Source organism: Cervus canadensis, chromosome 9 (assembly GCF_019320065.1).
Source record: "Cervus canadensis isolate Bull #8, Minnesota chromosome 9, ASM1932006v1, whole genome shotgun sequence".
Classification (NCBI taxonomy): domain Eukaryota; kingdom Metazoa; phylum Chordata; class Mammalia; order Artiodactyla; family Cervidae; genus Cervus; species Cervus canadensis.
In genome coordinates, this window is record NC_057394.1 from 11,414,692 (window position 1) to 11,441,171 (window position 26,480).

At 45.4% G+C, this 26,480-nt stretch overlaps 1 protein-coding gene across 2 annotated transcripts in view; it reads right to left on the reverse strand.

Annotated features, from left to right (window-relative positions):
• Window positions 1-26,480, reverse strand: part of FARP1 (FERM, ARH/RhoGEF and pleckstrin domain protein 1) — a 300,177-nt gene that overhangs the window by 29,843 nt on the left and 243,854 nt on the right. Inside the window, exons 12-16 of one of the 2 annotated variants that reach the window (XM_043478278.1) lie at window positions 24,717-24,792; window positions 23,355-23,607; window positions 9,204-9,361; window positions 7,930-8,019; window positions 6,780-6,913 (exon numbers count right to left, since the gene is read on the reverse strand). In XM_043478278.1, the coding sequence (XP_043334213.1) occupies window positions 6,780-6,913; window positions 7,930-8,019; window positions 9,204-9,361; window positions 23,355-23,607; window positions 24,717-24,792 (711 nt within the window). Of the gene's footprint in view, window positions 1-6,779; window positions 6,914-7,929; window positions 8,020-9,203; window positions 9,392-23,354; window positions 23,608-24,716; window positions 24,793-26,480 lie in introns of both variants that reach the window. The other variant, XM_043478277.1, reaches the window with a different exon arrangement.

A 26,480-nucleotide genomic window follows, 5' to 3' on the forward strand; every position in this document is an offset into this window, starting at 1 on the left:
GACCTTCATGTGAAAAGCACTGTTTTGAAGTCTCTTGTCTTCTTCTGCATCGGATTCCCAATGATTTTTTCTGTTTTTAAAAAATTGTGGCAAGATAAAGATTGTTGGCAAAGAGACACCCCTTGGCAACAAAGGTCTAAACAGTCATAGTTTTTCAAGTAGTCATGTACCGATGTGAGAGCTGGACCATAAAGAAGGCTGAGCACTGAAGAACTGATACTTTTGAACTGTGGTGTTGGAGAAGACTCTCAAGTCCCTTGGACAGCAAGGAGACCAAACCAGTCAATCCTAAAGGAAATCAACCCTGAATATTCGTTGGAAGGACTGATGCATGCTGAAGCTCTAACACCTTAGCCACCTGATGCAAAAAGCCGACTCACTGGAAAAGACCTTGATGCTGGGAAAGATTTGAGGGTAGGAGGAGAAGGGGGCAACAGAGGATGAGATGGTTGAATGGCATCATCAACTCAATGGACATAAGAGTTGAAGCAAATTCCGGGAGATAGTGAAGGACAGGGTAGCCTGGCGAACTGCAGTCCATGGAGTAGCAAAGAGCAAAGAGTCAGACACAACTTAGTGACTGAACAACAACAAAAGATCCCTTGGAGGAGGAAATGGCAACCCACTCCAGTATTCCTGCCTGGAGAATGCCATGGACAGAGGAGCCGGGGCGGGGTATGGTCCATGGGGTTGCAAAGGATCGGATTTGACTGAGTGACTTACAGTTTCTTTTTTCACTATATAACCTAATATCTACCACCATAACCATTTTGCAAGTGTATAGTTCAATGGCATTAAGTACAGTCACATTGTTTTCTTGAACCTGGCTGATCCTTCTTGGAAGCTGTATGCCCACAGCCTACCCATGTCTCCTTGCATGCCCTTCCCTGGGTCCTAGTTCCCCACCAGCCAAATTCCATCCCCGGCAGAACCCGGAGCAGGTATGCATCCATCTCTGGGGAATGACTTGGCCAGTTTGCGCCCAGCACCTGCCAGTCATTTTAGGGCTGGAATTTGGGGCACCTGCCCAAAAGCCAAAGAGCTTTAGTGGCTTTCTCTGAATGCGTTTGAACAGCTGAGTAAAATGTCCTCACTTGCAAAAGAAAAAGCAATCTTAGTGTTTTCAGAAGTCACAGAACCTGTTTCCTTGTTTTTGAAGAAACGGGGTAACTTGGGCTTGGGCCTGAATGAAATGGTCCAGCCTCTTCTCCCAGCATTGACTTGGGAGAATGCACCATTTGGACAGGAGCAGGTGTGTTTGCTGAGCCAGGCTCCAGCCTAATCATTCAGGAAAACATCCTGGTAATTTTCCTGCCTTACGATTTCCCACTGCTGATGGAAGTATATGACAGCCTAACTCAGGGCAGCAAAGAAAAGCACAGTGGCTGTGACATTTAAGTCCCAAATCTGGGGGACCTTGAGGTACATGGTAAACTTTAGATTTCCATTAACAATAATTAAAAATACTATTACTGGTTAAAGTCTGGAGTTTAGTTAATAACGTAGTGTTAAAAGAGAAAGGACAGGCCCAAAATGGAGTCACTTGGCTAAAGCCAAGACTTAGTACCTAACCAAACCACAGCCACAACCTCCCCCCAGAGGCTCATCCTAACCAGTTAGTCATTGGTCAGCACCAAGGAGGTCATCGGTCACATGGGCCCTCTTGATCCCCAAAGGAAGATGAGGTCATCTGCCACAGAGACCCCTGCCATCCCCCACATAGGTAACCTACATCTGAAAGAACGTTGTTTATTCCTTGTTTTGCTTGTAAAGTTAAAAGTGTTAGCTTTCTAACACTGGTTAGTTAACTAAAGTCAAGCCCAACTTTTTGTGACCTCATGGACTGTAGCTCGCCAGGCTCTCTGACCATGGACTTCCCCAGGCAAGAATACTGGTGTGGGTCGCCATTCCCTTCTCCAGGCCATCTTCCTGACCCAGGGATGGAACCCAGGTCTCCTGCATTGGCAGACAGATTCTTTACGGTGCGAGTCACGAGGGAAGCCTTTCCATTTCTGGAGCGCCTCCCTCCTTGCCTCCTGGGACACTGCCCATTCATGAACCATTCAATAGAGCCAATTAGACCTTTCAATTTTACTTGCTCAGATTTTGCTTTTTAACAGAACCACCAACACTGGTTTCTTAGGTTTGAGGAATGTGCCCAGTGATGTAAGAAGCTGACATCAATGGAAGGGTCTGGAAAAGGAGTGTGCAAAAACTATTCTCATGGCAACTTTTCCCTAAATCTAAGATTTCAATTTATAGGAGAAGTTAATATTAAAAAATGGTCAGCCTTTCTCCCTTCCCATGACAGGATGCCAAGCCTTTTACAGACACTGTCTCATTTAGTTGGTGTAACAGCCTGGTGAGGTGGAGGCCACATCTCATCTTATAGGTGAGGAAATGAGGCCATAGACTGCTGGACATGGACCTCAGGTGTTGGTGTGATGAAGGATGCAGACACTGCCAGCCCACTCCACGTGGGCCTGTCCGTGTCTCCCATCTCAGAATATCAACACACACACACATGGTCTGTCAATAACCCAAAGCAAACCTTCTTTCTTAATAAACTTTATGTCTTTTCATTTGCTCATGGGTTGCTTCTTCTGTGCAGGCATTAATGGCCCACATGTCCTCCAAGACAGAACTAGCCAGTGATGCCCTCGTTGGACATGGCCCATCCAGCCATGAGAGGGCCCGCCCCCTCCCCTGAGACTGCAAGTCTCCAGAAGATGAAGCCTGGCACTTGCTCACTCACCCATATATTCATTCATTGCTTATAGAAGAAACAGAGTTATAAGTAAAATGCAAACCAAAGAATCAAAGGGTGGCTGGTTTCTCAAACACTGCACATGAGTTGTTCCAGAAAAATCATTCATCACAGTCATCTCAAGAAACACTGAAAAAGTACAAATTTCTGGATCTCACCCCAGTGTTCTGATAAAGGAGGGCTGGGTACAATGGAGCAATCTGTAGGTTTTCAAAACTCCATTGGCCCACCAACCCCAGTGACCCTGATGCCCTGCCAGGTTTGGGGTTTTGTCCAACAGTAAGTACCTTCTGGAAGTGGACAACCTCAGCTCAAGAAACCCCGAGGCCGAGGAGCCGACTGCCTGGGAAGGCAGCCTGTCACTGCGAAGCTGCACTTGCTGTGAAACACTTCTCTGTGCTCAGATACAAGGTGCTTCCTCAGAAACTCACTCCTTTGTTTAAATTTTGTCCTCTGGTACAACTAAGATGATGCTGACATCCTCCTTCATACAAAATCTTCTCTTTGAGGCCAAATGCCCATACTTCCAACATTTTTTTTAAAAAATGAAATGCATTCTATTAGCCCATTTCAAACATAACACTCAGAACTGGGTACAGTATTCTGAGGGAGCTCTGAGCCTTGAAGTTCCAAGGGGCAATCCTTGGTCTCCTCCTAATGAGGCACCGTCTATGGAAGAGGTACACGACCTTGGCGGCACATTGGAATAATGACCTAGGAAGCTTTAGGAACTGCTGACGCTTGCATTCTACCTCTCAGGGATTCTGATACAACTGTCTGGTGTTCTGCCTGGTTATCAAGATACTTTTTTTTTTTTTTTTTTACTTTTTTTTTTCTTAAAGGTTCCAGGTGATTTTAATGAGCAGCCAATGTTGAGAGCCACAGATAGAACCGATATTGATTTCTCTCTCTCTTATTCTATTGGCTCACACTTAACTCATTCACACTCAGCCTTCTGCCGTGATTCCCTGCCGAGTCAGGTCATTTTCATCATGCACTTGAGGAACTGATTAGCTCAACTTAATGGCACACTTGGACACTGACTCCCGATAAACGTCAACAGTATGCTGAGGGTCCATTGTTGCAAAGCTACTAAAGGTCAAGTTGATGGAGCTACATATTGACTATGTGCTCTCTCTTGCTAGCCTTGAGTCTTTAACACACTTCTGGCATCTTCATGGAAAATGAATAAAATTATAGACCTTTGAAAGTTACACTACTGAAAATTCTCTGGGGAAATAAATGACAGCAGGTGCTTTTTAAAGCAGCTGGACACTCTTTCACAGATCAAGGCTAAAGATTTATGATCACAGATAAATCCAAGAGCGTGGCAGTCATTCTAAAATGAAACGGTGTTTCATACAGCTCGGCAAAAAAAGTTCTCTGGTGGCAGCGTCAGTATTGAGAAGTGTCAGCAGTTAGAAGTGAGAAGATCCCTGCCCCTCCATCCTGAACGGGGTCATCTTTCCCTCCTCACTCTGGACACTGGGAATCAGAACATGCCCAGAGACCCTCCGTCTGTGGTCAAGGATCACCCTTCGAGTTTCCAGCCCAGTCAGGACCAAGCAAGATAAGACGGCCAGAACAGGTTGGTGTAGGCACACCAAGATCTAAGAAGCGACTCAGGACCCCAGGGTCCACGACACTGTCATTATAATACGTGAGCACTGCGGCTTCTGCTCCCTCCCCTCCCCCACCCCGGATTTCACTTGGGGGCTTATGGGTTGGGGCCTGCACACTAAGGGGCAAGTTATATAACCCAAAGCTGTCAATCAACTTGTCAGTCAAATGATACAGGACACAGGGAGGGGCCACTAAGCTTAAAAGCCCAACCCTACCCCATCGTGGGCTTCTCAGGAGGTGCAGTGGTAAAGAATCTGCCTGCCAGTGCTGAAGATGTGGGTTCCATCCCTAGGTAGGGAAGATCCCTTGGAGGAAGACATGGCAACCCACTCCAGCATCCTTGCCTGGGAATTCCCATGGACAGAGGAGCCTGGCGGGCTACAGTCCTCGGGGTCGCAAAGAGTCAGACACGACTGAGCACGCATGCACACCCCACTGTGGGACTGTCTGGGTTTCCAGACAGCTCACTCTCATGCTTTCTCAGGAGCATACTTTCACTTTGCTTAATAAAAGTCTTGCTGCTGAAAACTGCTTTATGCCTCCTGTCTGAATTCTTTCCCTTGAGAGGACAAGCACCGAGGAAACTACCGTTCTGCCAGTGACAGCAGGACTGAGCTGAAGCCCCCGCACTGGGCTGCCAGGGCACTGCCAACTGAAGACACCGCCTGTGTGTGACCTCCCCAACCTTCTTTAAACCAACGGCCATGTGGACCAAACTGCTGTATGACACGTCTCAAGATGCTCTGAGCATACAGGAAGACTGTATGAATGCGCATCTCACTGGCCAGAAAATGAACTGCTGGATTGGTTTCTCCAGAGCTAGAAGGTCTTCAATTCCACTATGAAAGCATCATTCAACTTTGTGTATGACTAAGGAGTCAACATGGCAGAACACAATCGAAAGCTTTCCAGTAAATTTCAGGAAGACAGAGTTAGATGTTACAGAGCGTATTTTTTTTTAAAAATTTCTAAAAGTGGTATTTCTCTTATATTCATAGCACCAATCTAGAGTTTAAGAGTCTAAACTGGCATTTTCAGCCTCTCATCATCTCCAGTGGAGCTGAGTTTTATACTTGTTCTCAGTCCAAGCTGAGCCCTCCTGCCTGGGGCACCTGAGTAAAGCCTCCCAACTTCCTTCTGTCACAGCAGAGAGAGCTGCACTGAATTCTCTCCAGGTATAAAAAACATACAAAGTTGGGTATCTGAGCACATGTGCTTCACAGCACAGGGAGTAGCTCTCTGAGCCTGTTAACCAGTGCCCGAACCCCCCACGTGGAATCCCCCAGGGTGGGACCACCTCATCCAGGTCTCCGGCAGGCCCCACAGTCACTAAGACACCCCGAGAACACCTTGAACCAAACTCTCACCTGTAGTGAAGATGGACACAGTACACAGTGGGTTCCGTTTCTGCCCAAAATGTTGAAAGCTTCTGCTATTATCTCCTGGCATCTTTCAAAGGCATGTTTACTAGATAGTCAATTCCTCATGTGTCTATACATGTCTTTTAAAAGAAAACCCATAAGAATTTTCTGCAGAAGTTTCCATTTTAGGCCAAGGGACTTTGCATTCTATAGTACAGATGATTTCTCCTTATGTTTTGCATCCACAGATTAATATATGATATTTAATAAAACAGACTTAATATTTTTATCCAGCCTGCTCCTCCTGAGTATTAAGGTCAGTTCCAATCTTTTAATTCTGTCATGGATATCATTGCCATTTGTCATTTCACATATTAGAATGCATCCTTAAGATAAATTCTTAGTAGTGGGGATCAAGGTAAAAATGTATGCATGTGTGGGGTATGGGGTTCTATTTTATTTTTTGGGGTCATACCACACAGCAGGTGAGATCTTAGTTCCCCAACTAGGATCAGACTCTTGCCCCCTGCAGTAGAAGTCTGGAGTCTTAACTAAAAGACTGCCAGGGAAGCCCCTATGGGGTCTGTTTTTCAAAGCACTCTTTATAAAAACTGTGAAATATAATACTGAGAACAGCATGAGATGGATGATACTTAAATGACTATGAAGCAAGCACCAGTAAAATATTACCAACACCCTAAAAGTTCCTCTTCTGCCTCTATATAATCATCATCAACCTTCCAGAAGACATTACTATATTCTGTGGGATTCATTTCATTATTGTCAGAAAATATGCATTTTGAAGAACTGTAAGCCAAAGGGGAAAAAAAAATTGGGGATGAGATCTAACACGTATAGATTTACTTGGAAATCACTGCAGGCTTGGCTTGTCTGAAGCCAGCTTCTTGCTTTATCTTTGCTCATAGCTACTGCTTATAAGGAACAACATAAAAATAAAATGAGAAGCAGAGAAAGAGAGAGGAGGGGGGTGGTGGTGAGGCAGAACGCTCACCCAGAATTGTACTCACCACAGAGCGAGTCGTTGCTCAATTTCCTTGAGAAAATTTGTATGAAATTTGTGCAAAGGTTCAAAATTCGGGAATATAAGACTTTTCAAGGTTTCGGGCATGGAGTCGTCTTTGCTCACTGTGCTCTGAAACCACTGGGAATAAAAAAGAGGGCACATTTAGAGGCGTAGAGGTGAAGAACCGAGGTCTGCAGCTCTTTGGAGGTACAGCCCACCACGCTTGGAGACATAAGGGCTCTCCTGCCGCATCCATAGGATTTCAAGAGTGTCAAGGGCTTTGAGGCTTTTCTGTTTGGAGTAAGAAGAACCATCTCTGCGTTACCGCTTCCTGAAACTTGTTACCAAGTACTGTTGAAGCCAGGACAAATCTCTGAAGCGAGCAGCTACTCAAATCAAAACTTCCATTATGGCCAACTCCCTGGGTCACCCCTGATTTATGCCCCTGCACGCCCTCAGTTCAGTCCTGAAGAAACTTCCATCGTTCTTCCTTTGTTGGAACGCTGAGCAGGAAGGTGGCTGAACCAAAGAGGTGACGCCTCTGCCTGCACACACACCCCACTCATCTCACCGAGCTGAGGCTGGGCTGGGCCCCGCGAGGGCTGCTAAGTGCCTGCTCTAGAGGCAGACACCAGACCATTCCAACTGACCTGCAGTTGGCTAGCTCCTTTCCAGAATCCAGGGTCATAAAGACATCTGCCACCACGCTTTGAATTTAAGACTGAACAAGACGGATTAAAATGATAAAAGGCAGTCTTTGAGGCAGATTTTGCTGACATGGCTCAATTTATTATCAGAGATAAAACGAGGTTTCCCTTTCACCTCTGAGGTCTCTCTCAAGCAAAAATATGAGGCAAAACACAAAGTTCTGCCTTGGTGCAGGCAGTGCAGACAGTGAAACATTTAATACTAAATTTCTCCACTTTAGAAATTTCCTTCCTCTGCACTTAAAAAATCACAATTATAAAACCTTTCGGGGCATATTCCAAATTAAACATACCATTACTGCCTAATTTCTACAACTCAGGACTAAAATCCTTTTAATTGGAGTTGGAGAACCCGATATTTAATTAGATCCAGCTTGTCTCCTAAAGCTGAGTATTAGTCAAGATAAATTATGTAATTTAACACTTTAGGGGAAATGCTACACATACCGAAGTGATGACTTCAAGATCCTTCAGATACGTTCTCTCAGTGGTGGAGACTTCTTTAGCGATGAAGTATGCTTTGTCAGTTGGGAATCTCTGCAAAAATTCATAAAAAGAAAAAAAGACAAAATAATTTGAGGCTCGGTTTCTAAGAATGTCCTAGTTATAAGAAAGCCCTAACTAAAGTGGCGCATTGCTAACTTATGATCTTTGGTTGGTTGGTAGCAAGGCTAAATAAACTCTTACTTATTCTCCTTTTTGTGCAAGAGGCACTAGAATAAAGAACAGGTTTCTATGATGAGAAAATTGTCTAGGAATGTTTCCTTCCAACCAAACCCTACTGGCAGTGAAAGAACTCAAGTGAGTGTGTCAGTTACCACCGAAGACTGTTCATTCAAAACTGGGCGCCTGAAAATCTAATTAATTAGGATAGTATCAGAGTGATGCAGTCTTCAAGGAAATGAATGGAAAAGAAACCAGGGCAGCCTTTGTCTTGGGCATCGTGGGCTGGTGGTACTGGTTTTTAGGAAGCGGAAGTTACGTTGCTCCTGGGAACACGAAAGTGGCTGATCTAAAGGGCCAGGGTGACAGGAGGCAGAGTCCCTCTGTTAGGTGGGCAGGTGGCACTGCCCTAGATCGGTCTACTATTGGTTTTGCTTCTCTTTGACCAGTCAGTAAAAGGAAACCAATCTCCTGTTGTTGACCATCCTGCTTACTTCTTACAGGAGTCTACCCCATTCCACCTCTGGGGAATACACGTGAAGCAGAGATGAGACCAGATACTTGTGCACCTGTGTTCCCAGAACATTAGGCAAAAGAGCCACATGGAGGAAACAACTGTCCATCAATGGGTGGGTGGATACACAAAATGTGCTACCTCCAGACAGTGGACTACCAGTCAGCCTTAAAAAAGAAAGAAATTCTGATGCAGGCTACAACATGCATCAACCTCGATGTTAAGCTCAAGGAAATAAGCCAGTCACAAAGGCACAGACACTGCATGATTCTACTTTATCGCTGTTATTCTGTCACGAAGTCGTGTCCAACTCTGCAACTCCATGGACTGTAGTCTGCCGGGCTCCTCTGTCCATGGGATGTCCCAGGCCAAGTACACTAGGGTGGGTTGCTATTTCCTTCTCCAAGGGATCTTCCCAAACCCGGGATCAAACTCGTGTCTCTTGCATTAGCAGGTGGATTCTTTACCACTGAGCAAATTATTGGAATTAAAAAAAAAAAACAAACCAAAAAATCAGCCGGTGAGCGCCTGCCCGCCCTCATACCTTCCTCCGGCCGTCGTCCTCATCCTCGGCCCGTGGGCCTGCCTGGTCGTTCAGCAGGGGGCTGACCAAGGGGGACGCCTGCTTGGTGTCAGGGCTCAGGTTGGGCGACAGGATGGCGTTGGTGGGTGCAGTTCCTCCCTGAGAGTTGATGGACAGCTCTGAAAGGTGAGGGCTGCCAGTCAGGGAGCCTGTTTGGGGATGAGAAGTATTAAAGGAAAAAAAAAAAAGTAATTCCTTCTGGGACCCAGTCTCCACTTACAATTTTCACCTTTTCAAACCATTAGAAGCTTAGACTACTATATTACTATATGGCACGCTTAAAATGCCCTCCATCACTTTCTAGTTTTTTTCCCCTAAGTTGCAGCAGCCTTCATCCTCAAGATACCATTCAGTGGAATCACAGTTATGTCATTAATAATAAGCTGGAGAATTCTGCTTAGAGCACAATTACAATAGTTTTAAAAGCATTGTGTATCTGCAAATAGCATCTTCATTTCCTAACTACTTCCTTAATGTCTTAAGAATTACTCGAGAAAGACACAGGGTCTATATCACAAGGAGATGTGGAAAATGACTAGAAAATAGCGCTATTCTAATAGAAGACTAAAGGACTTGGGACACCCAGGACAGACTACGTCTTGGAACAATGGGTCACAGCTAAAGAAAGGGAAAGCAGCTACCTCCCCATTCTACGAAGAACAGAAGCAAGCTGGTTATACCTGGTGATGGCACTCCATGTCTCTCTCACTGTTTGGGACAGAAACGCTAGTATCACAATTATAGCAAAGGTGATCATTTAAAAATGCAAAGCTGGAGGTTATCACATTATCACAATTCCCCCTTTTGAGTCAAAAAAATGACAGGCAATTAGTTATTCCTCTGAAAATGATACCAGAGTAAATCATAGGAAAATGTATAATTACCCATTATGAGTCAACCAGATGAGATGACATGCACATGAAAGCTCTTTGCCAACAGAATTTTGCAAATACCAATACCTCAACCTATTGAAACTAAGTGGGATGTTTCAAAATCTACTTCTAAATTCAAATGTTTCAGCCTAACAGATCTGTAATGCTTATGCAGACTCACAGAAACTAGGATTAGGATGAACATAGTTTAAGTAGCCTGCAGCCCTGTCAGTTACCATCATAGAGAAAAACTACGTAAATGCTTTCTCTATTTTCCAGCATCCAGTTTCATGGTTGCGGCTACTCAGCCCAGTATCAAGGAGCTTGGAGAGAGAGGTGAAGGGCCGTTTTCTGGGAATTCCCCCAGTTTTTTCACCTCTATCCTGTCTCTCTGGATGCATTCAGATTTGCTTGGACATTACAAGATAAGTCCGCCTTGAATGGAGCTGCTGGAGTCGGGTCGTGAACGTGACCCCAGTATGAAGGAACCATGCAGAAACCCCCTCCAGGCCCCACCCAGTCTCAGGTCGCCCGGCTTGCTGTGTCCCCTACACACGGGGATAAAAGCCACCACGCCCACAAACAACAGAAAGCAGACATCCTGCCCATTGACTAAGAACAAGATTAGAAAATGTCAGGAAAAGTCAGATTCCAGAAGTTTGCATTAAAAAGAAAAAAAAAAAAAACCCTCCATTTCAATGCCTTGCATTTTCATAAACATCATTATAACAAAGTCCTGATGTTAGACAAAGACCCAATCGCCCCTCTCACACCACCAGACCCAGGAAAACCCGGAGAAAAAGGCCAGAAATTGCTTCACAAATGTCAATTTTATTGACACTAGTGCACAACTGAATACAATAATTTCGAAAGAATTTGAACTTGTCAAATAGAAATAGTGACAACAATCATAACTGCAATTGATTCAAGGTACTATGCTCTTCTCTTAAGAGAAAAAAAAAAAAGAATCACAAAAAGAAAACTGTCATCACTACAAAGAGGAATTAGAAAAAGAGAAATTCTGGCAGTCTGGAGATCGAAACGTTTCATGCATTTGTGAGTCGCTGCTGGAGAGTCATTTTTTATTTGTCCACCATCATCTGGCACAATGTGGGGGCTTACCTTCAGTTCTCACACTGTGTGTGAGACCAGGTGAGGCCGTTTAAGGGAGACCGTGCTGGGCCTTGAATCTGCAGTGACGCGGACAGAAAAAGCACTTGCCTCGTCATTGAAAGAGTTGGAGCCAAGAACGAAAAGCGGTTAGAAGGCTAGCGTGGATGAGGAGCGTGGGTGGGGAGAGAGTACCAAGGAAGCCTTGGACCGTATCCAGCAGCAGATCAAAAATCGGCTGCCACATCGCGAGGGAGAGAATAAGGGTGAACACACTCAAGTGCAACCACGTCCACCCTCCAAGGTCGAAGGCTGTTCTTGCCTTTGTGAATTCGCCCGGGGACGCTCCGGTTGGGTAGAAGCGGGCCAGTGGGCCAGAAGGACGATCTAATAGACGAGGGCTCTTGGAGAGGTGCCATGCTGCCATGGCAGAGAAGACAGCCATCTAGAAGAGTCCCCACTGGACCACACTGGAGACAGGAATCAGAGAGTGGGGCGCTGAGAGTGAACCTGCTGGCAACCACGTTCCTAGGTAGAGTCAGGGAGTTCTAGAGTCCTAGAGCTCTGGGTTCAGCTACGTTCTCACTTATCATGTGGCCTAAAGATGTGTGTGTCACCCACATTCCACGTGCAATACACAACTCTGGAGGAGGACCAAATTATGGTAGCTCAAGTCCATTTCCAGAGGGGTTACCTCACCTGGCTTTGTGTCTGCTCGTGGGGCCCAAGAAAGCCAAGGCGATACTGTATTTAAACAATAAGACCAATAAATACCAAGCAGCCTGCTCTAGAAATCTATCAGCAATGCTAAGGAGGGGAAGGATCCAAAATTCTGAAGCTGGATTTTACCAATCTGAGCCACATCCATGGAGAAAAGCCTCTTTCCTCCTCTTGCAAGAGAAACTCCTCAAGGCTTTGCAAATTCAAGGATGACAGGGTTGCAAACACAAGCAGGTAGGCTCATTTACCATTCAGCAGCCAGTGGAATATGCGGACGGGAGTAATTAGTAGAATTTGGCAGCCTGATGAGTAATTAAAATTCTCTTTCAGCTATGAGCCAGTGTGTGGCAAGGGTCTGTACAAGCTCATGCCCACAAGGGGCCTGCTCTTGGTCCAGTGTGAGGAGCTGGGACCCAAACGTCAATGTCTGAGGTCACCGTTATCAGAGCTACGTGTAACCAATTTTCACTGAAGTAGTCCATCTTATTAAAAAAAAAAAAAAAAAAAAGGCAAGCAAACATGGTGGTGTTAGATAAAATGAGTTTGCCAGATTTCTGCAGCTTCATAAAGCCTGCTCTCATCACAGTCTGTCACCTGCCTTGAAGGCACGGCCCTGTGCGCTGAGGAGAAGAGACCACTGGCATTCACTGCTACCTACCCTATGAACATATTAATGCCAGGGAATTGTATCATTTTCCTCCTTGACACAATGTTATACATCTCCCTCACTGACACAAAGGAACTTCTTTCAGCCAGGGGCTCTAGGTAAATAACTGGGGGGTGGGGGGTGTCATCTAAGAAAAGCACCTGGTTATTAAGGCAATGGGTAGAAAGAAGTATGAAGAGATTAGAAAAGGATCAGTTATACCTCGAAAATCTGGAAGCTTTTGATTAAAAAAAAAATTTTTTTCCCCTTATTTTTAGAAATCACCCTGCATGTTTTTAGCATTCAGTTATATTTCTGGCTTATAACCTTCAGGGCCTTCACCTGTACCAAATAACTTCCTGACACCCCGCCCCTACCCTTCAGCTGTATCCAGTGGGATGAATTTATGTCACTCCCAAGGACTAAACACACCTTCACCAATGTTACTCTTGAGGAAGGCATTTCTGGTAATTGCTTTCAAAAATCCTTTTACACGTACACATTCTCATGGCATGGACAATTATGGAACTTCAAATTAGCACTGTGATATTTATGGATTCCAGTTTATCACCCAGCCTGGAAAATGGCTTATCACTTTAATGTAAAATACATTCGTAATTCTTCTCCCTAGCTGCACGGGAAAGCTGGGTTTGCAGCCTCACCCACACTGGAGCGTCTCTCCACCAACTCTCCGGCAGGGGCACATTAACAGCAGGAACATAGTTTATGATCAACAAGCCAAACTCGCACCCTCCTTCCCCTTCTGGGACTAGGCACAAGCTGCCAGATAACCATCTTTAATAACTATTAAAGGCTTAAGAGCCAACTCACACAAGCCTGGGAAAAGAGAATTTTCTGTTTTTCAAGTCATAAAAAATGGCATTTTGAACACCTAGTTGTACCTGCCCTGTTTTAAATTAGCCAGTAAATTGGGAACCCTCGCTTTTAATTAGATAAGTGTTATTTTTGCTGTTAAGGAGCGAATCAGAAAACCTGTCAACTTTAAAAACAGTAATCCACAGGTTTGTGAAATACAAAAACGTCTGAGATTGAGAATCCTGATGAGAATAAGACCATTGATGGCTTTCGCAAATCCTCTTTCCAAAATTTAGAGAGTATAATGATTAAAAAAAAAATCCATGCAGGTTCCTCAGTATTTCCCCCCAAGTTACACATTTGGCAAGCTTCATAAATGTCATCCGTCCATCATTACTTGTCTTCTGTTATTTGGTTCTAAAATATAGGAGATTGCATCTCTATGTACCCACAACGTGCTTCAAAGGCACATGTAGAAAATACATTACAGATGCAGGTTTTCATTTATTTCTAAAAAGGCTCTTTCTAAATCCACAATCTCCCTCTAAAAGAGAAGACAAACTCTCTCTGGAGACGGCTGCATTTGAAAGCCAGTTTAAAAAAAAAAAAAAAAAAAGTCAGTATTATATTCTGGCTAGTTTCCAGAACAAGCATGATTCATTCTAGTCTGATAACAAAGCTGGATCCCACCCCAATGGAATATGTGAGGGGGAAAAAAATGGGCTGACAGTATTTCATTGAAATTACAAGATTCCATAAGAAAAACCAGATTACAGGATCACCAATCATAGCAGGGTGGCCTTCTTCTTGACAGCTTAGGTTGTTGTGGGAAATGTACATGCTTCTTAGACCAAGTTCCTTGAAGAAAAGTTTTACAAGCAGCCAAACATCAGAGTTACTGTTCATCATGAAGCAATTCAGAAAAGCAACAGTGATGCAAGTTGCAGAAAAATAAAGAGAAATGCTGCTAATGGGAGAATGTGGCGGTGGCGGGGGTCGCAGTGTCTGGGCTGGGGTACACGGTGCTTTGAACCAGTGAAAAACACCATCTTGTACTTAGAACAAAGCTTCAGCCATCAGTAGGAAAGAACAGTTACAATTGACAGTTTTTACAGCAAGATACCTGTTAGGTCAAGTACAACCCTCTTTCGGTTGAGACTGACAAGAGCTATGAATCCCGTGCATACACCGTGACCCGAGTTTGGCCTTCCCTGCCTAAGGAATCAGCGAGCTCACTGCTACTGGAGAAACCGGCTACCATCCCCGAGGAATAAATCCATGCTTTAGTGAGGAACTGTGCTCAGCCGTGGCGAGAGGATGGAACCAGACAGTATCTGTGAGAGCCTGCATTCTGGGCAGACAGCAAACCATGATGCAAACAGCTCATTGGCCACAAGGCGCCAGCTAGGGCGGAGCCAGATAAAGTTCTCTCTGCATTTCTACCTGCCCGACTCCTTAACAAAACACACAGCTAAACTCTTATAAGCTATATCAAGTTTGCTGTTCCCTCTGGAACAGAGATGTGCGTGGGTGCTTAGATGCTCAGTCGTGTTTGACTCTCTGCGACCCCACGGGTTGTGGTCCACCAGGCTCCTCTGTCCGTGAGATTCTTTTCCAGGCAAGAATACTGGAGTGCTTGCCATTTCCTCCTCCAAGGGATCTTCCAGACCCAGGGACTGAACCCATGTCTCTTGAGTCTCCTGCAATGCAGGCAGATTCTTTACCACTAGCACCACCTGGGAAGCCTATTGGAATAGATGCGCCCATGGAACGATAGGAAGCCAATCTTTTGGCTAGCTGTCCGAGCGCCCCTATGTAAGCTCCTTCACAGATGCTCTCTGTTTCCATGAGCCCTGCCGTGCCCCCCCGCCCCCACAGAGATCCTGCTCACTTCCAAAGGCCACCCCCACCCCCACACAGTTTGAAACGCAGGCCTGGAGAAGATGAAGTCAGGAAAACAAAGTCCGTTCTGTTCACCTTCTATTTCCCCACCTTTAGTGAAATACAGTACCACCGAGCAAGACCGCTCAGGATGTCTCCGTGGTAAACTTGTTGTTCAGTGAGCAGGATCACTGTATTCTAGAAGAAACAGGTATTCCAAGTACAAATTGGTATTCAGTCATGTAAAAAAAAAAGATGTCAGACAGTGCTCCAACAATGCAGGGAACAGAAGGTACATGCTTTGAGGATAAAGACAGAACGTTGGGGGGAAAAAAAAAAGCTTTTTTTTAGGTAGGTACATGCTGACCATCCAGGGCATACCATGGCACGACAGAAAAATGTTTTCTCAACTCGATTAAACAAATGACAAAAATGAGAATGAAGTCCCCAGCCTTGTCTATTATAAAATTAATTTAGCATATTAGAAATTTTTAATAAAATATTAAATACACACAGAGAGAACAGAAGGGAATTGGGTTAATAATAAAGGCCAAGCTTGTGAGATGGGGTTAGTTAGGTTTTCATGGCAACTTTCCAGGCAGAAAGGAGGTGAGGGCAAGGGACTGAATCCACTGGCCATTCGGGTGTGAGTGTAGATGGCAGCAGGGGTGTGTCCTCAACTAGGGAAGGCCTATCTTTGGTCTTTCTAGAAACCACGGCAGGCAGAGTGACAAATGCTTTCTTACAAAGGAACTTCCAGGCCCAGGAAAAAGCAATTGCTGGCCCAGTTTCATGAGCCAGAAAGGTCATGTGTGAAGATAACAGGTCCATCACAGGTTCCAAAATGACTCCTCTACTGTTTCCTATTTGAGAGGCAGTCAACCACCCCAACTTATAATAAAGCGAAAGCATTGCTTCCAAACTCTCAAACTAACACCTCTACCTCTTACTCAAATGTAGTTAATTCCCGTTCGATGCTTTTTTACCACACACACACACACATCACACACACACACTGATCCTCGCTCTCTCCTTACTATTCTTGGTTTACGTTGCATTCGGCAGTGATTTCTAACTACTACTCTTCAATAGCCTTAAGTCTTTGCACTTGGCCCCTAGCAGCAAGCTCACGCAATTCCTAGGACCATTTCCATGGATACATCAACAGTATCTGCCTAGGAGCTAGCTAACCTTCCACACCGGCTCTCAGCTACACCCTTAGATCAGATAACCCATGTCAACTACTATGAGATTTTAATCCTCCCTACTTTCAAATATAAAACCACTCCAAGACATATCAGGGTAACCTGATCTAGCAGCCACACCAAGATGCCAAGGAGCTGTCTTCTACTGGAAGTTATAACCAGAGGCCAAGAAGGCTGCCAAAGGCTGTTTGCAAGGCTAAGCTGTGATGTCTGCATTGTTTAGTCCATCCACACGGAAACGATCCTGAACAAATCAGGGTCTCTTTGATTTTTAAAGCTTTTAGGAAAAGATTTTCTCCTTCTACCCCAGGTTCCACCAGGGTTTTAACTGCTTTCATTAGACAAGAAAAAAAAAAGTTCCCCATGCTGGAGGTTTCGTCTATGTTTTCCGAAGTGATGTGTGGTGAATTTTATGAAGCAAGACCTTTTTTGTTTCCACAAGACTCAACTCCTCTCAGATATAGCTACGACATATAAATCAGCATTTGCAACTTTCATTCATAAAGGAAATACTCAAAATCCCTACGTTCCCCAGGAAACAGTAATAGTCCTTTTCCAAGTATGTGTCCAAACAGGTGGAAATCAGGCCACTTTTGATCTTTGATGTCTACAATACTAGGCCAAATCATCATGGGTATTTTTGCTTTTCATGATGATGATGATTTTTTTATTTTTAAAAAGGCTGCCACATTAAGTGGCATGCTTATTTTGATCCAAAAGTCATGGCTTCAATTTAAAAACCAGCAAGCGGCATTAGAGGTATACACGGTGTACACTAGAGACCCGATTTCCCTGTATTACATTTCACTTAACTAAACAGAAACAGATGGAATTAGACTAACAAGGAAAACACAGCACCAGTGAATTCTTTAAATGTCGCCAGAGTCAAGTTCTTTAATCACTTCCTTCTTGTAGAAGTTCATCCACTAGTACCTTTCGTTCCATACATTCTTATGAGCTTGGCTAACATGGCTGACTATAAAACTCATCTGAGAGCTATTAGCTATTAGTTTATTTCAAAATGTCCACCTCTTCCAGGTTAAAAGAAACTTACTCTATTGCAGAGGTTGCACTGAAAGATTCTTCTGCAGTTTGATTTGTAAAATCTGCAGCAAGAGAGCAGACCCTTGGACAATGCTGCAGGGGTCAGGGGTGCAGACCCTCTGAACAGTAGAAAATTCACATGTTAACTTGGAATCGGCCCTCTGTGTGATATATTTACAATTCCGCATCTGCAGATTCAACTAACTTTGGATTGGGTAGTGCTGTAGTATTTATACTGAAAAATATCCAAGTGTAAGTGGACCTGCATTATTCAAATCCCTGTTGTTCTTCTGAAGTCAACTGGAGCTTCATCCCCATGAAACTAGAGGAAGGCCAGCCTTAGAGTCATTAAGCTCTTCAAAGGATGAATGTTTATAGAGTACAAAGGAGAAGATGGAAAACAAAAGAGCCTTTCTTGGGGAAGCAACTCAGAGAGCTCTTTAAATTCTGTTTAATAAAAATAAGGACTCAGACAAAGAAGAGTGATCAAAAAAGAAGCAAATAAACTCAAACCTAATGAGGAGGAGGACCCCACGTTTCTTAATTGAAGGCTGGGCCTACCTGTGGTCCAATTACTCACTAACCTTCAATTGCACCAAACCCATGAATATTCATTGGAAGGGCTGATGCTGAAGCTCCAATAGTTTGGCCTCCTGATGTGAAGAGCCAACTCAGTGGAAAAGACCCTGATGCTGGGAAAGGTTGGGGGCAAGACGGGAAGGCAGTGACAGAGGATGAGATGGTTGGATGGTATCACCAACTCAATGGACATGAGTGTGAGCAAACTGCAGGAGATAGTGAAGGACAGGGAAGCCTGGTGTGCCACGGTCCATGGGGTCACAAAGAGTCAGACATGATGGAGCGGCTCAACAGTGGCAACATACTGTGCTGAAGTAGGGAATAGCATTTTAAGTGGAAAAAGCTGATTAAAAACATAGGAACACCAATTAAAGATATGAAAAAGGGAAGCTGATATACATGTTCACCAATTTAAACAAAATTTAAAGTGGCATCTTAATATTTTAATTGTTTCTTCTTTTAGGAACTGCTTGACAACACAGTCAAACTGATTCAAGAGCTAAGATGCAAGTGGGGTTTCTGATTCAATTAGCTAAGATGCAAGTGGGGTTTCTGATTCAATTGTGGAGAGGCTGGGTTTCATATACTTGGTGGACATTTCAAGAGGCTCATCCTATATTTTGGTTTTGCAGGCCTAGCCTTAAAAAAAGAAGAAAAAAAAACCGTGCTTGGTTTGAATCTTCAAAGCAGTTCTGAAAACTCAAGTGGGAATTATTCACATTGTAAGTGCGGGCCACAGCAGCACAACTTGGTGAAATAAATCCGTGAGAAGTTTCCAAATATGAATCACATATGCGGGGAAGAATCTGGCCCACAGACATTCCTTAATTAAATGCCTGTCTAATAAAATGTTGTCAATGGCATACAGATGATTGGTAAAGGAGCCAGGGCAACTGGTTGTTGAGTTCTGGAACTCATTAAGTGCATTTCTTTATGCTATGGGAATTTCTTGCATTTTTATCTTGCCCCAAATGAACAACAACAAAGTACTGCAAACGGGTCTCTAATTTACGTATTTTGAAATATTACTGAGCGAAAGATATTAATGCAGGGAGGCCATGGAGTAGCCCTGAGTGGCTTGAACATTTCTGCTTCTCTATCTGGCTTGTTTTCCATCCGAGGCCTTAAGAAGACATCATTGCATACAGCAACCACTACGTGAAGACCTGGCTTTCCTTGCTGATGCAGGCAACCCCCTCCACTAGCTACGAAAAACTGGTGGACAGGTCGTGGGAAACCCTTTGGAAATCTGAAAGAATTCACGGGTCTCTCATCTCTGCTGCCCATTCTGTTTCTACTCAAGCCTATCTCTGATCTTCCTGCACTTAGTTCAACTTCATGGATGCGTCTGCCCTTCTCAGACCACACAGGGAGATCGCAAAGGCCAGGGAAGGGCTTGGGGACCAGTCTCGCTGCAGGCAGTGAGCACGGAAGGTGGGAGGGTGGAGGCTGTTGGCTTTCCTGGACAACCTCGCCTCAGTTAACTGGCTCACAGAATGCTTAGGCTGACTCCCCCAGCAGTGCAGGCAAGCTCTCCCAGAGGCAACGAGTGAATATTCTGAGCACTTCAGAACACGTGGCTTTTGAACAAACTCTACCCCCTCCCCTGTGCCCCTCCTTTCCTGTAAGCACTGTGAACCACACCAAAATTGCCACTCTCACAAAGACTGGCTGAGACGTGGAAACTGAGTTGCTTGGCTGGTAGAAAACAAACCTGAGAAAAACTCTCCCAGGGGCCCTGAAAGTGCAAAATCTTGTCAAGATAGAACTGGGTACACCATTGTTGAGCAGAGTCGCTTTTGAAAACACTTTAGATAAAAGGCTACTTCTTCAGGCCAAAGCAAAACAAAATAGTTACTGGAATATGTTCTGCTTTGGGATTTACATCTGATGATTCACATTCTAAGCTGGGTAAGTTCATACCTTTCGCTCCTCCATATTGCATGATCAGACTGCTATATGATAAGAGGTGAAAACAAAACTCATTTGAGCAAACCACCTTCACAAATAAACCAGAGATCCCAAATGTGACTCTGTTTAACTCACATTTGACTACTTTTTATATAGCAAGTTGACATCTTTTTCTAAGTTCAAAACAGGAAAAGTAATTTGGGATATAAACTGCAAAAATCCCACAAAACAAAATGCAGAAGTTCATCTTACCTAGTATGGACTCTTAACAACCTAAGCCTACATGATTCCTAGTCTCCATGATTTTAATTATTAATCCACATGAGAATGTAAAAAAAAAAAAATATTGAATCCCAAAGTTCCTAGTGCATTAAGATGCCACAGAGAGTAAAATGCTGAAGTCCAGAGGCCAAGGCTCTGGTTTTAGCTTTGTCATGCAATAGCTATAAGACAACATGAAGTCTCTTACCTTCATCAGAACAAGGTTTCTCAATAATAAATGAAGGTTTAACCTAGGTGACCTCTAAGGTCCCTTCTGGTTTTAAAATTCTGCAACTCTATTAAATATGTAAATCTAAAGCAAGACATGAAGAGACTACTTCAATGAACATCTTTCAAGCTATCCAGTAAGCAATTTGATTCATCAATCATGCACTGAATCAAATGACTAGAAAGATAAAGCCAAAGTGTGTATAAAAATGGATTAAGTTTTCAGAATCTTTAAAACCAATGTCTTGACATTCATGTGGACAGACAGTCACGTGTGAACCACAGGATGTGTCAATATTTTTGCTTGTTCAACACTGCTGCCAAATTCTACTCGGTTTCCTAAACACGCTTAGTTAGCTCTTCCTCATGACAAAGCCACATGATGAGTTTTTATAAGGCCACTGGCAAAGCAACACCCCAGGGATGGATCACTGTTACAATTCTTTCCAATAGTTTTGTAGTTACTTAGGATCTAAAATTTTTGTTCTACAATTTATCTGGAAAAGAAAAAAAAAGTACCAAAGACTAAAAAGTACCAAAGAGCAGGCAAAGTACCAAAATACCAAAAAAAATTTCATTTGTAATGCTTTTATCATTCATCAAGCAAGCCAACATTCCAGCTAACATCATCATCACATCCCACTAGGTTCTAGAAGGCAACGGCATCTGGCCGAGAGACGACCCTGGCCTAGCAAAGCCATCTGGGGAGCCCAAGTAGCACTCCAGACCAGTTACATCTCAATTTCTAGTGTCAGGGCTCAGGCAACAACCATTTAAAAAATGTCTCAGGTGATTCCAATGTGCCACTAAGGCCGAGAAGCAATGCAAGTTCAAACCACCTACCATCTGAAATGCAGGTATACTGGGTGGAAGGCACTAGTATAGGTGGGAAGATTTAAAAAGAAGCCAAACCTCTCACTACTTCCACTTTCTTTTTTCCTGCACAGAGAACAGCTGGAAGTCACTGATCCGGGGAGAAAACACTGTTCCTGAGAGTGTAAATGTTCAGAACATGCATAAACATCAACCAAAGGCCATGAGACTGGGAAAGAGTTCTTCTCAGCAGAGTGCACTATTCAAAGGCAGGCACTGAGTTTGGTAGCTTCCTGACAACAACAGCATGCAGTCTTCGAGCGCTCACTTTCTCCTGCGTCATCACTCCAAAGCATCTCTGTGCTTCACCAAGAGGTTCTGACAGCCAGAGTTACAGCTCCTTCAAGCATCACCAACATTTGACTTACAGAAGCAAATCCAAACCAAACCAGCAATCCCATGCCAAATGTAGTTCACGAGGATTTATATCATTTTATAGGAAGTCTGCAAAGAGGAGAAAGAATTCCACATGCTTCCGATTTAAATATTCATTAGTCTTCACTAAGATTTCAACCACGCTTCATCTCAACAAGCAATCAACTTACACTGGGCCTTGAATTTTGTCAATTCCTCACTTTATGAGGCACAGCAAAGCAGTCCTCCTTTTAAAGAAGGGGTTTCCAAGTTAAGCCTGAACCTTTCCTGGGACCTCAATGACACTTTAGTCCCAATACTCAACCAAATGGGAGGATGATCTGTATATGATTGAACATACGAAGAAAATTTCCAGGTAAATACAACACACTATACACAAGATCAGATTCATAATAGTATTTCTTCCTTGCCTTCAACCAGAAAGAGAAACAAGCTCTTGGTATGACCAGAGAAACTTGTCATGATACGTGAAGTTTTGTTAGTCTGACAGATTTGAGAAGTCAGGCATGGGCCATCCAAACCTGTCTGCCCAAAACTCCCTATGACAAATGTCAATTACAAATTAACAAGCCGCTAGAACTCATCCTCTCCAGGGAAACCCTTGACTCCCGAGGCCAGGTTCCCAACCTTTGAGGACTGGCCCTCTTGCCTCCTCATTCATCCTCCTCTCTCTCCTGGTTCAGAGGCAGGCGACCCAAGGACTTCTTTGTCCTCACCCTGGAGGGGGAGCTCAGCACGGCTGGATTGCCGAACACCAGGGGCTGGCTCAGAGGGTTCACCATTTCAGAGTCTGAATCACTGGACTCGCTACCACTGCTGGTGGAGCCCTCGGTCATCTGCAGAGGTGCCTTGCCAGCGGTACCCGCTGACGGCACCATCCTTGAGGTTGGACCCATGAGAGGTGTACCATTAGCCAGCATTCTACCTCGTGAACCAGCCAGGCCTCCCTTTCCAAGGCCATCAGGCATATCCATTGCCTCTGGGGTTGAGGCTACCTGGCTAAGAATGAGCGGATCTGTCTCTGACTTGTTATATCTCAGATTCCTTAAGTATGGCCTTTGTGAGCCGGGGGAACCGTTTTCACAGCGGGGTTCCTGGCTTGGGAAACTCTCTCCTCCCACGCCCCTCTCTCTGCGGTCATATGTGTTCTCAGAAACATAGCCCTGAGACCCGGTCCTGTCCCAGCTCAGACTTGGACTTGAACTCCTGCTACTGGGAGACAAGGGAGCGGCCAGGGGGCTGTGACCGCCTGAACCCCTGAACATCTCGTCTATCAGAGAGCTGTGTCGTGGGAGTCTGGGGCTCCCACTCAGATCGAAGCTGAGGTCTGCCGAGTCATCGTCAAGGAATTCTCTGGAAGGGGGCCGGGGGGACTTGGCAGGGTGAGGGGCAGCCCGGGGCCTAGCCTCTATTCGCCTCTCATCATCCCTGGACGGCAGGTAAACGCCACTGGTCACATCAGCCTCATAGTTGTCATTTGTTTGGGACCGGGACGCGTGCTCCCTGAGCAGGTCGGATTCACTGTCTACGTCACTGCAGTCAATGAAAGGAATGGACGCGCTGCTGCCTCGGGCAGCCTCGGATGCTGGACCTGTGCTTGGCTGCGGGGGCCGCGGCCTACTCTGCTGGGGCCTGTCCTTAACGAGCTCCTCGTCCTCCTCCGCCGCCGCCCCGCTGGCCCCGTCTCCCTTCGCGCTCCCGGCCGGGCTCCTGGACGGGCCGGGGCCGCGCTGCCGCTCGGCGTCCTCGGCCGACGCCGCGGTCACGTCCCCGCCCTGCGGGCAGCTCTGGCCGCCCGGGGGTTCCGAGCCTTCTCCGAGGGTCACGCTGACACTCTGCTGAGTCTGGGGGAAGAAGCGGGGCGGGGAAGGCGGGGTAAGAGAAAGGGATGGGAGGGAGATAGAAAAGGGAGCCGTTAGACCCCAGCGCAGAGAGAGAGCGCAAGACGCAGCGTCTAATTGAGTAGCAGAGCCTTGCGCATCGAGTGGCCAAGGAGTGCTCGAGAAAAGCCTGCCCTCCGCTCTTGAAACGAAGCGCCCTGGCACTAAGCGGGCCCTCCCAGGGCTGTCTCGCCAGGTTCCAGAACGTTCTTTCAGGGTCCCCGGCAGCCCAAGTGAGGCAGGGCCTTGGCCATTCCAGGACCCGGCGTCTCTTGGGTCTCCCACGTTTTCTTTGGAACCAGAGCGCCCATCTCGCCCACAGGGGGCTTCCCGAGGTGGTGTGGGGGCAGGGGGTGGAGGAAAAGGCACCCCCACCTCCCCAGGGCCCCCGAAAGCCAGTTGACACGGATTTCAGACAAATGACAGAAACCGCCTTTGTTTCGATGCCCAAGGGTAGGAGTGGGCTGGGCACGGCTCTCTTTGGAGTTACACAATGAAATCGCCTTCGTGTTCTTCTCCAACAAAGCTCTTATTCTCCTGTAGAGAAAACCCTGAGAGCACACCCAGAGACCAGCTCCGGGGCAAACGCGCTCTGGCCACCCTCAGAGCAAGAGTGATAATGGGTTCGGCTGCCAACTGCGGGCGCTGCCCTGTAACGCGCCAGCCCTGGGAACTGGCGGCCCGGTCCTCTGCCAGCGCGAGGTTCTGACCTTGGCACCGAAGGGGAAGCTACACCCATCCCTCGAGAACTAGGTTCCTGACGCCCGGCCACAGCTGGAGGAGGGTGGGCTTGGCTCTGGGGGCTCAAGCCCTATGCTGAGCTCAGGCCAACAGAGGAACATCCTTGGGGGCAAGGGAGTGGGAGGGAGAGGGGCAGGGATACAGGCCCGGGTCTCGGAGCCCAGGCTTCCAAGGTGAGGAGCGCAGAGCCTGAGTCTTGTCAGGGTCGGAGCACAGAGCTCGACTCCCCAGAAAACACCCCTGAAGGGTGAAGGACGAAAAACTCAAAAGCAGACCCGGCCCTCAGCAGAGGACAGCAAACAGCTATGAGAGCGGCTGACACCATCACTAACTTGTTTCAGAACTTCTGAATTTGGCTCTGACGGCTGTGTAGCAAGGCTTCTGATGGAATGGATCTTGCTGTGTTTCCTGGGAGAAATCACACAAGACAGACCAAGTTAGATGACTTGTGTTCTTTTGTTGTTGTTGATTAAAAAAAAAAACCAAACAGCACGAGGTACTCACTCAGTAGGGAAGTCACCTAAAGTAGTCTAGATAAATCCCTGGAAATAGACCCAGTCACCCCTTATGCCACACTTGTAGGATCCAGGGGTTGCTTCAACCTTGAGTTAATTCTCAGCATCCCTAGCTTCCGCTGGATTGGTTCAGCTGGTTGGGAGTACCAGCTACTGAACGTTCACTCTCTAGTTACAGGAAATGTCCCCAGAAGGGAGAAGGTGGCTGGACTTGCAAAAGCTCTGAATTGCAAGCGAAAGTGTGACAATACGAAATCAATTTGTGTGCTCTGGGTAATGATTTTCTAGATCAGTTCTGTAATAGAGGCCACTGGCACTAATTGGCTGACTCCTTCACAGCCCTCGGTTCAGAGAAAAGGCCCTGCCCCAGGAATGAATTTATAGACTCCACAGCAGAAGAAGCTGGATTTCAGTGCTACCAACACCTCCCCTTTAATCTGTTCTTTCCCTTAGCGTGTGTCGGGCCCCACCTTCCCAGGGAGCAAGCATTAGAAACTTTTAAGGCATTCACACATGTGTGCTAAGCCACTCAGTTATGTCTGACTCTGCGACTCCATGGACTGTAGCCCACCAGGCTCCTCTGTCCATGGGATTCTCCAGGCAAGGATACTGGAGTGGGTTGTCATTTCCTTCTCCAGGGGATCTTCCCAAAGCAGGGATCGAACCCAAGTCTCTTATGTCACCTGCATTGGCAGGTGGGTTCTTTACCACTAGTGCCACCTAGGAAGCCCATTCACACACATGAAACAAGAGAGATTAAATTCCAATGTCTATCCAGTTTTTCTTTAAAATACTCCAAAGTAACACACCAAAGCTCTGGAGCACCCATATTGTGAGTCAGAGAGAGCAGGGCCCCTTCTCATATGATCCCCAAAAGACTAATTTAAATCATTTGAAAAAATGATGGGGTTTGTTACATCTAGATAAACAGGCAAATAACCTTCTAAACATTACGTCTCTGGATACGGGGAGGGAGAAACAAGCCCAGCTCTGAATCACAACAAATATACAAGGATGGTCACAGCAGCATGTTTGTTTCCGCCAAACAAAACACCCAACAACCTGAGTGTTTGTCAACAGGGAATCAGATAAATTAAAAATAATACTTTCATGATACCATAAAATGATGAACCCAGATCTCAAACTCAGGGTAGGGTTTAAGGAGCAAGATGCACAATTATGTACAATGTAATACTGCTTATACAAATGAAAAAGGACATCCCCAGGGCAATTCTGCCTATTCTCTTGGGTGCATGAATATTTCTATTAGAAGTAACATGAATCAGGTATTTTGCCTCTGGGGAGGGGAGGAGGGACATAATGAAGGCTGTTGGTTAAAGGGGGTTTTTCACTACATCCATAACCACAACAGCTACGAATAAAAGAGGAAATAAAACCCGAGGAACAAAATATTAAAAATGTTACTAATTCTAAGTAGTAGGACCATGCGTGCTTGCTGTATTCTCTGTGCTTTATTATACTTTTTAAATGTATTCAAGTGAAAAAATAAAAACACTTGTAATTCTCCAGGTAGGAACACCGGAGTGGGTAGCCATTCCCTTTCTCCAGGGGATCTTTCAG